The sequence below is a fragment of the Micropterus dolomieu genome, linkage group LG02, assembly GCF_021292245.1.
Source record: "Micropterus dolomieu isolate WLL.071019.BEF.003 ecotype Adirondacks linkage group LG02, ASM2129224v1, whole genome shotgun sequence".
Classification (NCBI taxonomy): Eukaryota; Metazoa; Chordata; class Actinopteri; order Centrarchiformes; family Centrarchidae; genus Micropterus; species Micropterus dolomieu.
Window position 1 is genome coordinate 25,566,570 of NC_060151.1, and position 17,772 is coordinate 25,584,341.

At 40.3% G+C, this 17,772-nt stretch overlaps 1 protein-coding gene across 2 annotated transcripts in view; it reads right to left on the reverse strand.

Annotated features, from left to right (window-relative positions):
• The window catches only part of LOC123960625 (speckle type BTB/POZ protein), a 99,859-nt gene that overhangs the window by 7,298 nt on the left and 74,789 nt on the right, over positions 1–17,772 (reverse strand). For both annotated transcript variants that reach the window (XM_046035483.1, XM_046035492.1), the window contains 4 exons: positions 15,576–15,753; positions 9,629–9,684; positions 3,048–3,170; positions 1,099–1,241 (listed from right to left, as the gene is read on the reverse strand). In XM_046035483.1, coding sequence (XP_045891439.1) covers positions 1,099–1,241; positions 3,048–3,170; positions 9,629–9,684; positions 15,576–15,753 — 500 coding nt within the window. The remainder of the gene's footprint in view (positions 1–1,098; positions 1,242–3,047; positions 3,171–9,628; positions 9,685–15,575; positions 15,754–17,772) is intronic.

The following is a 17,772-nucleotide window of genomic DNA, read 5'->3' on the forward strand; positions in this document are numbered from 1 at the left end:
CAACACTATTATCAACAAAAACACTACATACTGTCATTTATTCTATGAATTTACTCAAGACTAAATATTCATGTTAGGCTAAAAAAGTAGGTAAATTTCTATAAACAAAGTGGATAAAGAGTGTTTGGGTGGCTTTACTCTCTGCTACATCACTGGAGAGAACTCCTATTGTCTCACTAAATGACTGTAAGCTACTTGTAAAAACTGGTCTGGAAAGAGGTTGAGGTGCTGCTAGGGGGAGGATTATTGGTTCCTCAGTGCCTTCTGTTTTCTATATTCGTCCTCTAAATTGATTTTTGTTTTGCTGCTCTTGTTGCTGCCCATTGTGTCCATAGGAGGAGGGTTGATAACGCTTTGCTGGCCTGGAGTCCCCTGTGGCCAATTTTCCCACCACAACAACAACGCTGTCGCAAATTAAACTGTCATAACGCCCATAACCACAATTAATGACTGGGATTAGGGGCAGAAATCTGCATTACTGAACACCTTTAGGCACACAGGAGCTCTTAAGCACAGAACAGGAGAGGGAGAAAGGGAAGAAGTGGGGATGGAAGATGGAAGGCAATGGAAGAGGGAGGGAGATGTCGCCCATGCAGGAACAAGGCCAGGAGATGGAGTAAAATTGCAAAGAGAGGACAGAGGAATAAACAAAGGGATGTTAAATGTGTCTGGCTCAGAGACAGAGAATTTAGAAAACAGAGGGAAGGTGATGAATTTAGGTAGTGACTGAGGGAAACCTTTTTGTTTCAACCGGGCATTCAAATACTGCATCAATCATCTCTCCATGGACATAAATAGCAGTCATTGATGCTAATAGGCCCCATCTTACCTAAACAGGCTGCATGCTACATTATTAACATCAGCAGCTGAGCTTTATTGCTAAATGGCCCAATATGATCCAGCAGCAAAATGGTCTGATCAGGGGATTAAATTAAATTTCCTCTGGAGACAAAAATTGCTCCCACTGAAAATTAATGACTTCCTTTGACAAAAAGCTAAGTGTATGAGTGTGTGTGTGTGTATAACAGAAAAAAATGTTTGCATAAGTGTGGAATTATTTCCGGAGATGAATGATCTCAGTGTTGGCGTGTAACTCACTAGTTGATGAAGTCCACAGCCTGCGTCTTGAGCTGGTCGGCGCTGTGCAGGTCGGCGAGGATGAGGATCTCTGCGGCGTTCTCCACACTCAGACTCGTGCACAGAGCGTCCTCGCACATCACCTTCAGCCTCTCCAGAGCATACTGCCAATGACAGAGAGAGCAAGAGAGAGAGAGGAGAAACAGCAGGTAAACTACATTACCTAAACAGAGCTGCCACCAACAACTGTTGTTGCACTGTGTAATGATTCTGAAATACAGAATTACTCCACTGCGGCTGCAACAAGGTTTAAATTGAATGAGAAAAAAAATATGGCAAAGAGAAGGAACAGTGACAGTTATGCAGACTGAGGGGGATGATAATGGGAAACTTGAGAGGTAAAAAATAATTTCCACTGAGTTTCATTACAACATCGCTTGGAACAATAATCTTTCCTTATATTCAAATACACTTCAGGACGAGTCATATGGGTACAGCAGAGACAACAGGGGATTTTATGTCACCATATTTTTTCAATTTAGCAGGGTATTTACTAACACTAATTATGTAAAGGAGAGGCGGGGGAACAGGGAGGACGCCGAGAGGGAAGTCCGAAGAGGAGTGGGCCAGTGGATGAGCCCAGCCGAACGGAGGACGAGGGTGAGTGTACCTGGGAGGGAAACAGACAGAGAGACAAGGTTAGGGAAGACAGCGACAAGGTACAGTGTAAACGTGAAAAAAAAACAAGGAACATGAAAGCCTGAACACAGAAGTGGCACCAGGTATGGAGCAACGACGATCAAGCGAGGATGGTGTGGAGAACCGGGGTTAAAATACAGGCTGGGATGAGGTTGATTACTGGCAGGTGTGGCAGGCTGACGAGGTGGATGATGAGTTGCAGGTGCAGGTAGTTGGCTGGGCTCAGGGGCAGAGGGAGAGAGAGCACACAGGGGAGAAAACACAGAGAGGCGGGCAGAGAACAGGAAACAAAGGAAAAAAGCAGAAAAACTGATAAAAAGTAGAATAAACCAGGACACTCACCGTCAGCCGGGCTGCCACCACAACAGAAAACACTAATTTGGAACTGCAATTCTGCACTCTTCATTCAAGCATAAAGGCTAAATTGTAAGTGAGATGATGATGTATCAGTATTTCTCTCAAGACAAGCTGACTACATTAAAATCAGTGACTGATTTAAAAGACCTTCGATATTATGTGACAGATTTTTGGTTGCTATTGAATCTTTCAAACTCTTTTGACATGCTTACAGCTGTGAACATATAAACAAGAGTCTACAGCCATGCTAACAGCTTTGTGAGGCTGGACTAACACACACACACACAGCGACGCTTTGAGCTAAATGCCTGATCAGACCATGTTCACCATCTTAGTTTAGCATGTCAGTGTTTGCTTAGTGATGATACTTTACCAAAAGAAAGAACAGTGCAGAATTGGCAAATTAAAATGTTGATGATGATGATTCACCAAAGTTATTACAATCCATCGTGTGGGCTTAAGTACTGTGCCGACCGATAGACTGGCATACGTAGAGACATGCCACTATCATGGCTAAGAGTTTAACAGGCCTACCTAATTTTGCATAAATAATGCAAATCAAGCTGTACAATCAGCAGCTTGACAGTATTAATAAAGCAAATGCAATAAGTTTCCAGACAACTGGAAAAAATTTGGATAAATAGACAGGAAAAACTGAGTATAGAAGGTCAGCACAGGAACAAGCAATGAGAAATTTGCATGCATCTCTTTACCTCCCAATGGTGGGTAGGTTTATATTTCCCATCATAAAGTGTTTGAATATGTGTGTGTGTGTGTGTGTGTGTACAGGGGTTGAGGAGCATTTGTTGTTCCTCAGGTGTATTTTTGGGGACATTATTATGCATACCGGCTTGTGTATAAATGTACATAGTAACAGGTGCACACACATCCACATACACACCCACATGCTGTACCTTGTCAGCTGCAGCCAGCAGGTCATCAGCCATCTTGTCCAGGTTGGGGGCCTTGCCTGTGTAGATGAAGCACATCATCTCTTTGAAGACATCTGGCTCCACGTCATTTATCTCCACACGATTCTGAACGAGAGGAGAGGACCGGAGAGGATAACACACACAGGGTTTAACTGAATAAAAAGGCGAGAGAAGAAAAAGACAGATGCTTTGACAATCCTTCAAAACCATGTGCAGCAGCACAGTGTTTTTTCTTCATGTGAATATCCCAAAACCTACTTGAATTAAACTCACTCACCTTGTTTAGCACACACACAGGGACAGTCAGCCATGCAGTGATACAAAACAAGTTCCAAGTGCCAAATAAGAATTTAAAAAAACTTGAAGAACCTTCTGAACAGTCTGAACACGTTTCAGCAAAAATACATTCATTTATTTAATTCTTTTCAGCTGATTCCTGAAAATTAATCCTAAGCATTCATTCCTTGACTGTGCCTGCAACCAGCAAAGTAGGCTTTATCACTCGCTGGCACAGTGACGGTAACCTGAACCTTTCTCTCCGCACTGAGAGGCAGAACAAAGCAGTAAACCAATTATAACAGTGCTTTATCGTCAACACGGTGACCAGCGGCATTTTAGCAGGGTCAGGCTGGGTGTTCCAACAGCTTAGTGCGTTTGTGTCAACTCTGACCACTCAACAGCAACATAAACACACTGAGAAATAATGGAAGGGGAGTCTGAAAGGGGCTGGGTTGAGTTTACAGTATGCAGTCTGCAGTCTGCTATACTGCTCTTTTACAGGAATACAGATAACACACATAAATATATGCGGGCATGTGAGCACAGATGCAGCTTAGACAGGTAATTCAAAAGAATCCTCGTTACATTTGGCACATCAAATCTGCATGTATATATTGTTTCTAAATTAACCTCAGATTCATGTTTGAAAAATATTTCACATTCACGGCCTGTATTTTTTTTTACTTACTGTTTGTACACAACAGGACTTCCCTCAGTATTACAAAGACAAGCTTTCAACCGTGTTTAATATATAGACAACACTCCTGTAGTTACAGTGTCGGAAGCTCCCTTCTATTCACAGAGCAGTCCTCTATTAGAGTGTTTCTTTATGAGCTCATTTGTCTCTCCTTTATAGAGTGCTGCAGAGGAGTGTTAAGCCATCTATCTGTTTTCTCTGAATTGTACGGGGACGTGGCCCACCATCTCTCCCTCTTTCTGATGAAGACGCCCACTTAAACAGCAATTAAGATGCATTTCCTGGCTCTGTGCTTTATAATTTCCCCATTCGAGCCGCGCAGGCATCAATATTCTGCTGACATGACGGCTAAATCACCAAGGTTCAATCTCACCACCCCACAACCAATGAACACAACCAACTGTGGCACGAGGGCTCTCTGCATTGCACACGTGTACACACATACACAGACATGGAAACACACAAACACACAAACACTATATCACAGGGCACATTAAAACAAGCAATGATGAGCACACTGCCTGTAGCGTTGAAATACTTACATGTACACTAAGCCACAAATGTACATATAAATATAAACTAAATAAACTTCTTTTAGACACATATATAAAATCAACTGCACTCAGGGCAACTAAACATAACTTATACACTAGAATGTACGGTAAAGGTTTCAGAGGTTCATTTACGTTACTAAGAAAACATTTAAAAACATTTATATCCGTGCTAAGAGCTAACAAGCTAACCTGCCGTGGGAACATGCTAGCCAGTCACCTTTAGATAATTTCATTCAATAAAGAGTTACTTAACTCTCCAATTGCTAATAAACAACAAGTTTACACAGTTCATTCAAAAGATGTATTAGTACAATTGACTCTTGCCTCATAACTGTCTGCAAACCATTCCTCTTTCTGTGGAGCAGTTCTGACAGAGGATTATTAAATAAAGATTGATGGCGCAACACATCTATCTAAACGTGAAAAATTCATGTGTTAAAGTTCACCAAAGTTGAACTGATTTGGTTTACCTATTCCACTGATATTAATAATTTTAATGCACAGTTTGGTCATTCTAAATGCCGAAAAGTGAGACCTGGCCACAGCAAGACATTGCAGTACTGAAATGCCAAAGATTTGTTATACGTAACTTAGAAATAGTATTGCCATTACATAGTTTGTCCACCAGAGAGCACTGAAAAATACATTTTTAAACTGCTCAGTACATACTGTGGTCACAACTGTCGAATAAGAAAATGTAAGTGATACTTGTCAGAATTACACATTTGTATCGTGTGTTTGTGTTCACAAACAAATGTTGTAGATAATAGTTAGTTTTCCTCTCTTTTCAAAATTAAAACTTAAATATTGATATTGGCGGGCGGCACGGTGGTGCGGTGGTTAGCACTGTCGCCTCACCTCTCCGTGTACTCCGGCTTCCTCCCACCATCCAAAGACATGCAGTCTAGGTTAATTGGCAACCCTAAATTGTCCTTAGGTGTGAGTGTGAGCGTGAGTGGTTGTTCGTCTATGTGTGGCCCTGCGATGGACTGGACCTGTCCAGGTCGCCAGATGTCAGCTGGGATTGGCTCCATTAGCCCCCCTGCGACCCTGTTTGCAGGATAAGCGGTTGACGATGGATGGATATTGATATTGGCACCCCCAGGAGATAGTCCCCCAAAATCTTCCATCCCAGAAATAATAATACATTTTATTTATAGGTACAGTATATATAGCTTGTTGACCTCGAATAGTTCGATGCTTCGATGACTGTCAATCTCACAGTCGAAGCTTCGCAGCGAAACAAGGATCATGCCATTTTGCCGATATGGGGGTGCTCAACGTCTAATTTTACATAGAACTACCAGTTTTCTCCCAATAAGTTAATATACAGCCTATTACAATATACATTTCAACGTAATGCTATAAATAAACATGTAAAAAGAATAAAACTTTCAATAAATGTTTTTAAAGTGGGTAAATAAATCCAAAATTGTAATCCTAACCCTGGGTCGTCAGTGCGCATGTGTAGGCGTAGCGTGTGTGTGGTGGCGGAAGAGGAACGCTTGCTCCTCATCCCCAGCTTCACTGGTGTTGTGCCGAGTTGTCCGCACCTCACAGGATTTTTGGATAATTTATCACAGTTGATGAACCACACAAAGAATATTATATAGTTCTAACAGCTGGCTACTTGAAATAGACCCGCAAGGAACCGCGTTGTGCATGCAGTTGTTGGCAGCACGGAATGCACGCTAAACTCTGCACAAACGGGTGAATGGCAGACGACAGAGAGACAGAGAGAGAAAAGGGTATTCAAAAAGCCTTAGTTTAGCTGGAAATTTATAGTGTAAGTTGAATGAATAGAGACTGCAGCTCTACAGCTTCTCAAGATTACAGCGGCGCTACCGTTCTAAACCCCATAGGTCAAACAGGCAGGAGGTGCAGTTAGATGAATAGAAGAAGAAGACGAATGGGTGTGTTGATATGATGGAGGTAAGTGAGGTACTGTGGAATGACGTTGTGATGGCCTTGAAGGCGAGGAGCAGAATCTTGAAATCAATGCGGTATTTAACTGGGAGCCAATGAAGCTGCTGAAGGACAGGAGTGATATGATAAGTAGAAGGGGTTCTGGTGATGATACGAGCAGCAGAGTTCTGAACAAGTTGAAATTTATGTATGAATTTGAGAGAAAGACCAAAGAGAGGAGAATTACAATAATCAATGCGGGATGTAACCAGTGTCTGAACGAGAATGGCTATACTAGTGGGTAAAAGAGACGGACGGAGGTGATTATTGTTACGTAAGTGAAAGTATGCAGACTGAGCGACATTATTAATGTAAGCTTGAAATTAAAAGTGTGCTGTCGAGGATGACTCTTGACCTGAAGGGAGGGGGAAACTGATAGGTTGTCTATGGTAAGAGAAAAACTGTCAAGTTTTGTTAAAGTGGATTTGGTGCCAATGAGGAGAACCTCAGTTAGGTCACTGTTACGTTAGAGGAAGTTGCTGGAGAACAAGGATTTTATTTCCAATCAGAAAGGAAGGTGGGTGGGAGAGTGGAGGTAGGTTAGGTGGACAGGTAGAGCTGTTTATCATCCGCATTTTTCTGTTTACATTTTCCGAATATTATTTACTTCAGAATTTCTCTACAAAAGTACAGTAAATTAATCCTTGAGTAAGTATTGTTATCATTAATATTTCTTCTTCTTCTAAGTGTTATTATTTGGTTTAAATATCATGTTAACAGAATATTATTACTGGGTTAACACTATAGCAGCAGTAATCAGTAGTATATGATATGATATGATATGATCATCAAAACTAATGCTGCAGTAGCCTAGTTTGTCCCTGCGATAGAGGTGTGTTCTGCGGTCGTGTGCTTTTTGACCGGCTAACGTTTCCAGTACTGTGTATTTTTTAGTAAAAGTGATCATTATACATTTTTCTGTTGGGTAAAAATCTACTATGAATTTTGGAATTGATAATAATTGTTTCTTTTGAATAAATAGCCTACTTTTATTTGGACTTTTAAACTTTTGTAGATATGTGTTGGAGTCAACAAACAAGCAGAACAGTAAGAACTAGCCGACATTATGAGGCTATTATTACTGCCTATAAAACACTACAACAGTCAGTCTTTTTTGTAAATTGTATGCTGCATTCTGCATGTAGCAGAAATAATCACAAAATCACTGCATTTTTATAGCGGGTAAATTTTACCCGCTATGGCGGTTACAGGTATACAACGAGCCCTGGCGGTTCTAGTTTTAACCTATGCATGTCTTTGGATGGTGGGAGGAAGCAGGAGACTATAACGACCAAAGTTCGAACCCCGGACTGTGAAGCGACAGTGCTAACCACAGCACCACCATGCTGCATGTGTTTTATGTTATACTTAATTATTCTCATTTTATCACCACCCAGTCATTTTCTGGTACAGTAAATAAGGTCACTTCAAGTACAGGTCTGGTCGACAAGATGTTGCCTCAGAAAGGCGAAAAGTATCAAAAACGGCTAGCTGTGGAAGTGTACCACTCTAACCCGAGCCACAGCAGGAGCTCAGTGAATTCAAGTGTGGTACCATGACAGGTTGCCACCTCACTACTATATATTTCACTGTCAACTGTTAGTGGTATTATAACAAGTGGAAGCGATTGGGAACAACAGAAAATCAGCCACGAGGTGGTAGGCTACATTAAATCACAGAACAGGGTCAGCGCATGCTGAGTCGCACAATGCGCAGAAGTCGCCAACTTTCTGCAGAGTCAATAGCTACAGATGTCTAAATGTGGTGTGGCCTTCGGATTAGCTCAAGAACAGTGCGTAGAGAGCTTCATGGAATAGATTTCCATGACCATGATGCATCTGCATCCAAGCCTTACATCACCAAGTGCACTAGACACTAGAGCAGAAGAGACGTGTTCTCTGGAGTGACAAATCTCACTTCTCTGTCTGGCAATCCGATGGACGATTCAGGGTTTGGCAGTTGCCAGGAGAACAGTACTTGCCTGACTTCATTGTACCAAGTGTAAAGTTTGGTGGAGGGGGGGTTGGGCCTGGCCTCTTACTTCCAGTGAAAGGAACTGTTAATGGTTCAGTATACGAAGACATTCTGGACAATGTCATGCTCCCAACTTTGTGGCAACAGTTTGGGGATGGCCCCTTCCTGTTCCAACATGACTGCGCACCAGTGCACAAAGCAATGTCCATAAAGACATGGATGAGCGAGTTTGGTGTGGAGAACTTGACTGGCCTGCATAGAGACCTGACCTCAACCCAAAAGAAAACCTTTGGGATGAATTTGACTGGAGACTGCGAGCCAGGCCTTCTCGTCCAACATCTGTGCCTGACCTCACAAATGCGCCTCACCAAAAATAATGGTCAAATATTCCCATGAATACACTCCTAAACCTTGTAGACAGCCTTCCCAGAAGAGGTGGGCCAACTCCATATTAAACCCTACGGATTAAGAATGGGATGTCATTAACTTTCATGTGCGTCACAAAACTTTTGGCAATCTAATTCATTCTCTGGTCACTTGTGGATACTTAACTGTTGATTATTAACTTCTAAATTAACTGCAGCTATTGGTCTTCTTTTAGAGGATTTTTGCATTAGTCTTGCTTGCGATATCAAAGTTAATATTACACAATAAAATCGGAAAATGTTGCACATTGTAAAACTTTATCTATTTATCTATTTATTTATTTATTTTGTTTATTTTTGAGTGGCACTCTAATCAGCATTGCAGTGGAAATGGATGTTAAATTTACGTTAGATATGGCCAAGAGGAAGTAAATAGAAGGGGCCCCAGGACAATAGTGAAATGACTTCACCCATTTTCACTGGCACTGTCCCTTTTTGTCTACAAACAACAACTTGTGCCTTCAGAATAATTTCAAAGATACTATAATCACATACAAATTCTACAAATAGTGGCTTTAAAGACACCAACAAGACATGAAGGAACATGTGCAGACACACTTGGTGTTTTCGGGGGTGAGCTCTTACTGACGCAACAGAGAGAAAGATTAGAATTTAGACATTCAACTCGCCACTACAGAAGCAGGAACAAGAGTCAAGTGCTTAACTCACCTTCTTACTCTCTTCCATCTCGTGCTCAAACATGGCACTGAACACCGGCGAGCGAGCTGCGACAGAAAGAGAAACAAAAGACAGAGAAAGAGATTGAGAGAGGGAGAGAGAGAGGGAGGGAGATTATTTTGTGTAACGTTAATGCAAGGAGAGGTTTGTGATATCCGTTAACAGCCTGCCACAGGGTCAAAGGAGAATGAAGGGAATGATTGACAGCAGTGACAGCATTAGAAGCATCATGTGAAAAAAGTCGACTGCAGCTCTGTCCTGCTGACAGACTCATGATGACCTCTGAGGCGTGTTTAGCCGAAATGTAACGCTGATAGACTAACTTGAATGTAGATTAAGTTATTTAATACATTATGCTTTAATAAAGGTCTGTCTTACAGTTATTTGTGACATGGTGGCGTGCTGCCACTCAACATAAACTATTCTCTCATGGTAGGATGCAGGACTGCTACAGGACTATGGCTTATTTTTCAAAAGGAGCAGCTGTGTTTGAAGTATTTTCCAGCATTTATGTCCCTGCAAATCCAGTTTGTTTTGTGTCTCTTACTGCAAGAGGACACTGTTCACCACAGTTTACAAAGCCTCTTGAGGCAAGGACAGTTCAGATTATGCTTCAATTTACAGAAAGTGTAAAGTAGAGAAAAAATACAAACAGGCTGCTGATTTTGCGCCAAAGTCCCTCAAAGTAAAAGAAAACAGTTAAGTTTGCAATTCAAGGGGTATTTTTAAACTTTTTAAACTCTTAAACAATTTTTACCCAAATTTCATATTATTGATTTTCTTCTTTATTTATTTATTTATTTTTTTAAAAACAGGCGAATTGAAAGTTTAAATAACCAAATCCCCCAAAGTGGCCCCAAAGTACTGGAGCTAATGATAAAAAAGGACACAGATGATTAGTATTTGTGTTACTAAACCCTGCGCTAACCAAGTGAGATGACAAAAATCTTACTACATTGCAAAACACTTTGTTTCCGGTCATGACATGACCCCACCTGAAGGTGTCGTGTTTAATCTTCAGCACAGACAGACTACGCTAGCTGTTTGATCCAAACACAGCACAAATTACATAAATCAGTATGACGTCTGTTGGACTTAAAATCACCACTGTATGACAAGTCTGCATGTTTGAAATAATCCCCACATCTTGTTTCTGTAGTTCTGCTTAAGGCAATGACACAGGGTATTTTTTCCCTCCCGGTTGTGACAGAGGCTAGTTTCGGCACAGGCTGAGGCTGCACCTCAAAGATAGACCTCAAAGAAAGCTCAGTCTGTGTCTGAACATGATTATTAGTTAGTTGTTTAACAGCGGAGTGTGTCTCTACAAAAAATTAGACCTTTGCTGTTTACTGCAGATCACATCAACCAGTGAACGTCCTTCTGATGTGGTTCACTTTGTTTGATTAGGTGCTCATTGGGTAACACTTTATGTTATTGTTCACTAATGAATGCTTAATTGACTAGTGATTAAAATTTAATAAATGTTTTAACACGTTATTAGGTATGTGTCAAAGTCAGTGATATGCTAATTAATTTAACTACTTAATAATGAGTTATTAACTGCAGAGTTAGCTGCCCATTTAATTACTCATTTGGAAACATGGTTTCATCCATCAACTCTGCACAAGCCACAAAAACTGATAATAATAGTAAAATGTGGGTATGAGCCAATAAGTGAATGATATGTTACAATGGGACATAGTGGTTAAAAGGTCAGCACCTGCTGTTTCGGTATTAACTAAAATCTTCAGCTAAATAAATAACAAAAATATACTAACATCAGGTCAAGCAGCATTCAGCTTTCATAAGTTTTTTCAGACATGCTGTGGCTCAGAATCCGAATAACTCAAGGTCAGGCCAAAAACAAAATGGCAAAAAGTTTAACCTCTGGGTAGTAACAAAAAAAGTTGCCAAAAACAGTGTTTAGTTTCCATTAAAGTTTTCAGGTACATCAGTTAGTTATAGAGTTATCAAGCTATTTTTCAGTAAGAAAGGTCCTCATTCCTTGTATTTTCTGATCAGATTGTAGATATGATGACGGGCCTCAAAATCCTTTCTGAGTACGAGCAGGGTACAATAATGTTTAACCACACAGCGGGTAGAAGATTAAAGTTGTAAAAGCACATGTTGAATGGAAGGTGAATTAACTATTGAACTGTCTGGCTTGTTGAAGGGATAAGTGAAAGAGACATGAAAATAACTTCTATATACTTTTCTTGTGCTTTCTCTCAAGAGGTGATTTTTTTGTTTACACTGAAGGTGAGGGAAGCTGGCCAGACAACTTAAGGTTTTGGACAGTTGATTTGTAAAAAGAAAAAGAAAAAAATCACCAATGATGAGGATTTTGCTTCCAGCTAATACAAACGTACATGACAGAGAACTAAAAAGAGGTAGTTTGTTTGTCTATGAAGAGTCTATAAGTCAAAGACAGCTGGGCTTGCTGTAGATTATTGGTTCTTTGCAGTTACCTGCAATTATACAGCATGCCAAAGCATTAAGACATGATCTTGGTGTCAATCCTTTTGTCACACATCATGCAAAGTCTGCAACTGATAAAAATCGTAAAAAAGGTTAGTGTAGTCATTAATTGATGACTGCATCGTGCAGCAATAAATGGCCAGGTAGGACTATAGGGACAAACCTACAATAAGTCTGTCTGGTGCAGCTCAATACTGGTGAGCTCATACTGCAGCAACAAAGGGAAGGGGTGGGTGAGAGAGAGAGAGAGCAAGAGGGTCACTGAAAGTGAAAGGAGGGAGAGGAGAGAGAAAGTCAGAGGAAGAGAACAGCATACAGAAATGGGAGTAAAGGGAACTAAGCAAACTTTGAGAGGAGAGACAGAGATAATGGAGTAAAGACTGAAAGGAAGACAAATAGAGGCATGTGGGGGAGAAAACTACAAGGGGAGAGAGAGAAACAGACAGAGAAAGATACAGGAGAGAGGAACGGTGAAAGGCAGAGGAAAAACTGAGAGAGGGGACAATGACAACGGGAGAGATGAAAGTGAAAGGAGGAATATTGAGAAAAGGTAAGATTGATGTAGAAAATAAAATAAAGTAAGAGAGAGAGAGCCGGAGTGGTATAAAGATCACATGGCCAATGTGGAGCCAATTTGAGTTGCTCTCCCTCCTTCGTTTGATCCCTCTCTGTCCGTCTCCACGGCGATTAACGGCCGGGAGAGTTGTCACGGGAACGGCCAAGAGGGGGAATAACGAGGAAGCGGGACATCATCTGTACCAAGCAGAGCAGAGCAGAGCAGAGCAGAGCAGAGAGAGATAGAGAGAGAGAGAGAGAGAGAGAGGGGAAGACCCCAAACCACAGCAGCACATAATTAAAATGGCTCCTCACACACACATTTCAACAAATCCAATAATGAACAGCCTCTTTTTGCCCCCACAGAGACACATAGTTCACCAGTTTCCTCAAACTTTTCACTATCTGATGCTGCCTGTCATCAAAGTGCCAATATCTGCGACAAGTTGTTCACCATGCACCATGTGTGTTTGTGCTAACATAACAGGGTGTGGTCAACATGGACTTCATAAAGGCCAATCCAAATACACAGATGTGCTCAAAGTGCCAATAGCTGACTTTGTACAGATACTCAATGTATTCAAATGTAACCATCCCTGTGGCAAGCAAAATTATTCATTAAAATTAAATATCTGATTAAGTATTTCCCCCGGAATTCAATTCTCGTCACAGTGGAAAAGCATCTGAAACAGCTAGACCGAATCTAAAACTCTCAAACGAGACGCAGGATAATGACAAACTCCGCCATGAAAAATTCCATAAACTAATTTTTTAACTGTTTACTTGATAAGTCAACCAACACAAAAGTAATCAAAACCAATTTTGATAAGGTATTAATTTAAGTCAATTACCAGGCACAAATGTCAAACATCAATCAAATGTGAGGATTTACTGCTTTTCTCTGTTTTATATACAGTGGGGAGAACAAGTATTTGATATACTGCAAATTTTGCAGGTTTTCCTACTTACAAAGCATGTAGAGGTCTGTAATTTTTATTTAGGTACACTTCAACTGTGAGACACGGAATGTAAAACAAAAATCCAGAAAATCATATTGTATGATTTCTAAATAATTAATTTGCATTTTATTGCATGACATAAGTATTTGATACATCAGAAAACTTAATATTTGGTACAGAAACCTTTGTTTGCAATTACAGAGATCACACATTTCCTGTAGCTCTTGACCAGGTTTGCACACACTGCAGCAGAGATTTTGGCCCACTCCTCCATACAGACCTTCTCCAGATCCTTCAGGTTTCGGGGCTGTCGCTGGACTTTCAGCTCCCTCCAAAGATTTTCTATTGGGTTCAGGTCTGGAGACTGGCTATGCCACTCCAGGACCTTGAGATGCTTCTTACGGAGCCACTCCTTAGTTGCCCTGGCTGTGTGTTTTTGGTCATTGTCATGCTGGAAGAACCAGCCACGACCAATCTTCAATGCTCTTACTGAGGGAATGGGATCGTAATCCATGACGGCGTAGTGTGTTACTAATGATTTTCTTTGAGACTGTATTCCCAGCTCTCTTCAGGTCATTGACCAGGTCCTGCCGTATAGTTCTGGGCTGATCCCTCACCTTCCTCATGATCATTGATGCCCCACGAGGTGAGATCTTGTATGGAGCCCCAGACCGAGGGAGACTGACCATCATCTTGAACTTCTTCCATTTTCTAATAATTGCGCCAACAGTTGTTGCCTTCTCACCAAGCTGCTTGCCTATTGTCCTGTAGCCCATCCCAGCCTTGTGCAGGTCTACAATTCTATCCCTGATGTCCTTACACAGCTCTCTGGTCTTGGCCATTGTGGAGCGTTTGGAGTCTGTTTGATTGAGTGTGTGGACAGGTGTCCTTTCTACAGGTAACGAGTTCAAACAGGTGCAGTTAAAACAGGTAATGAGTGGAGAACAGGAGGGCTTCTTAAAGAAGAACTAACAATTCTTACTGGTTGGTAGGTGATCAAATACTTATGTCATGCAATAAAATGCTAATTAATTATTTAAAAATCATACAATATGATTTTCTGGATTTTTGTTTTAGATTTCGTCTCTCACAGTTGAAATGTACCTATGATAAAAATTACAGACCTCTACATGTTTTGTAAGTAGGAAAACCTGCAAAATCAGCAGTGTATCAAATACTTGTTCTCCCCACTGTAACTGTAATTTCTGTGTCTGGGTTTTGGACTGTTTCGCAAAACAAACTATCTTCACCTATTATGAATATAGTATACAAAGGTAGGTAAATTTGGACACAGTGTAAATTGTGATGGCAATTTCTACTATTTATCAATCAATTAATCTAATCACTTTAATTCATAGGCCTGAACTAAGCAATGCTTATTATTCTGTCTAACATAATATGTTTGACACCCTAACCCTGGTAGTGCCAGTGTGTGAATACCACATGGCTGTTGTAAACTTATCTATTAGTCAATATCCTGTTCTATTGATGATGCTGTGTGCATGTTCACGCCACATGGGAATAACCAGCTGGATAATGTGACAGTTAAAAACATCTCAGAAGTTTTCACATGTTAAAACTCAAATTTACCAGGACGCCACAATAGAAATGTACTAAGTTGTTCATAAACAAAGTTTTACACTTCATGTTGTAGTGGTATGGTAGGTTACATGTTACATATCCATCCTACACACCTAGCCGCGAAACCAGACATGATGTCACGTTTTGGTTGTGGGTGATAAATACAGAGCGAATATAAGGTACAATGTGACCATACCTTTAGGGTTCATGTTTTGCTGCAAACAGTACAGTGTTCTGTCTCCTACCATGGCATCTTTAGGAATAGTGACCACACAATGATGAGAACCTTTTGCTACCTGAATGCTAAGTATAACTCTTTATCAATTAGATTTTTTCAGATGTGATGATTTTAAGTATATTCTCACCTGCTAGGATGGCTTTGTGCGCCTGGAATTTCTGGCCGGTGACACACAAGGAGCAGTCAGTGAATCTAGAGTTTTCCCACAGATCTCCAAGCTCCTCAGCCAGCCTGCAGTCAGGAACCCTCACCATGTTCATTGTGTTCTGGCCGGAGATGTTCACAGAGTCCTGCACCACACTCACCTGAAAACATAAACCGATTACATGATTAACATTTAACATTTTATGAGCTTCTTTAGCTGGTCTGCATACTGTAGAATTAAAAATAGACTTTTCAAGTCTTTTTTTTTAGAAGACGTGATATTGTGTGACATAGAAGTGCTTAAAAACACATGAATTGCTGCTTTAACAAACTCACTGGTTCACGCAGAGGCAAATAAATAGCATGCCATGTTCATAGAAAGACAATTAATCAGTGAATCAAACATGCTGTGAATGATTAATGTGGGTTCTCTGCCTCTGTAATCGATACATCAGCCACTCAATATGGAGGCTATTGAAAGACAACCTATTCTTTCTTCTTTGGCCAATCCGATTTGCTACATTCTCAAATAAGCCAGAAAACCGGCAGTGAAGTAAAATTTGGAGTGTGTGTGTGTGTGTGTGTGTGTGTGTATGTCTTCCCTGCTGACTTCACCACCTGTTCCAGACAATGTCAACCAGACTCATTTATCTCTCAACAGGACTCACTGCAAACACACACACATGAGCAAGCTCATGAGCACAAACACAACCACACAAACACACACACACACACACACACACACACACAAATTACTCAGTAATTTCTGACAGCCTGGACTGACTGACTTGCAGATTTTTACCTGCTTGCTGTGTTGTCTAATCAAACAACACCAGTTAGTTACCCACAGTCTCGCATAGAATACGTATTGTTAGTTATTTTATCAGTTCAATTCATTATAAATCAGTATTATAATGAAAGGCATTCCACTAATTTCTGGTGAAAAGAACTCTAGTCTGATAGTTAGCATCAACAGTGTACTGAAGTGCACAGGGTTGCATTCAAGGTTCCTGAAGTAATTTAGCCATTAACAATGTTAGATAATGGCCTGTTGGAGTACTTCTAATTCTTGGAGTGACATAAAAATCTCCCAGTTGATTCATATGTGCTGAAAATATTGTGGTTCAATGAAAAATTTCAAAGCAATTTTAGAAGACAAGACAAGATAGCACTACAGTGAGAAACATCCAGTCAGCAAGCTTACAATTCTGATGTCCAGGCATATATTGGTGCTGATAAATGCATTCAGTAGCTTTGGAACTATGGTGCTATGGAACTTCAGCTGTGGAACCATTTCAGAACTTAAGTATCAACGTGTTACTCAGCAAGTTCTTAAACAAATATTGTTAGCTTACTAGCACACTTCCCATCATAGTTTGTATTTAGGTTAAAATTATCCAGAAAGCCTTCTTTTCATTAATCTGAGGGAGGTTCTGATGAGATTTATGAACGGTAAAGGAATCAGGGGAATCAAACCGGATAATGCTTTACAAATTAAATATAACTGTCAAACAACTCAATACAATATACATAAACAGTTGTTTGCTGAACTTAATTACATAAGTTTACCTACTTTACACTTTTAAGTATTTTGAAGTTTGATAAACCTAACATAGAAGTTTGATTAAACAAAGACTAGTCTAGCTGAGTGAAAAGTAATACTTTGTGGCTGGTTGCTGGTTGGTTGATTAACTTTTTCTGTGTATGCTAGAACTCTGATTCACACGTTCACATCTCTGGATAGTGTGTTGAGGTGGCGATGGAGCAGTGGATAAGACACGAGGCGGGCAACCTCTGACGTATATAGCAATTGTAAGACGCTTTAGGTAGAAATTGTCAGCTAAAATGAAAAATAAAATATTTTCTCATAAAAATAATGGCTGCTAAAGCTCATTGGTACTGTAGTATTTAGAGCTTTGTGTATTGGACATACCAAACTGAAAGAAAATAACTTCTCATGATTAAAAACTGTTGAAATACTTGATGGCCGTAACAGAATCCAATGTTACTTTAAAATCATCCTCCTGTGTTTCAGTGTTGAGGAACTTTAGGTGATCATTGAGTATAACTAAGGTTAACCAATACTCTTCCTGCTTCACTAACCCATGTAGCTGATTAATTTGGCTTGTCTAGGAACATCAAACAAAATGTCAAATGTCAGTATGAAATAAAGTCTACAG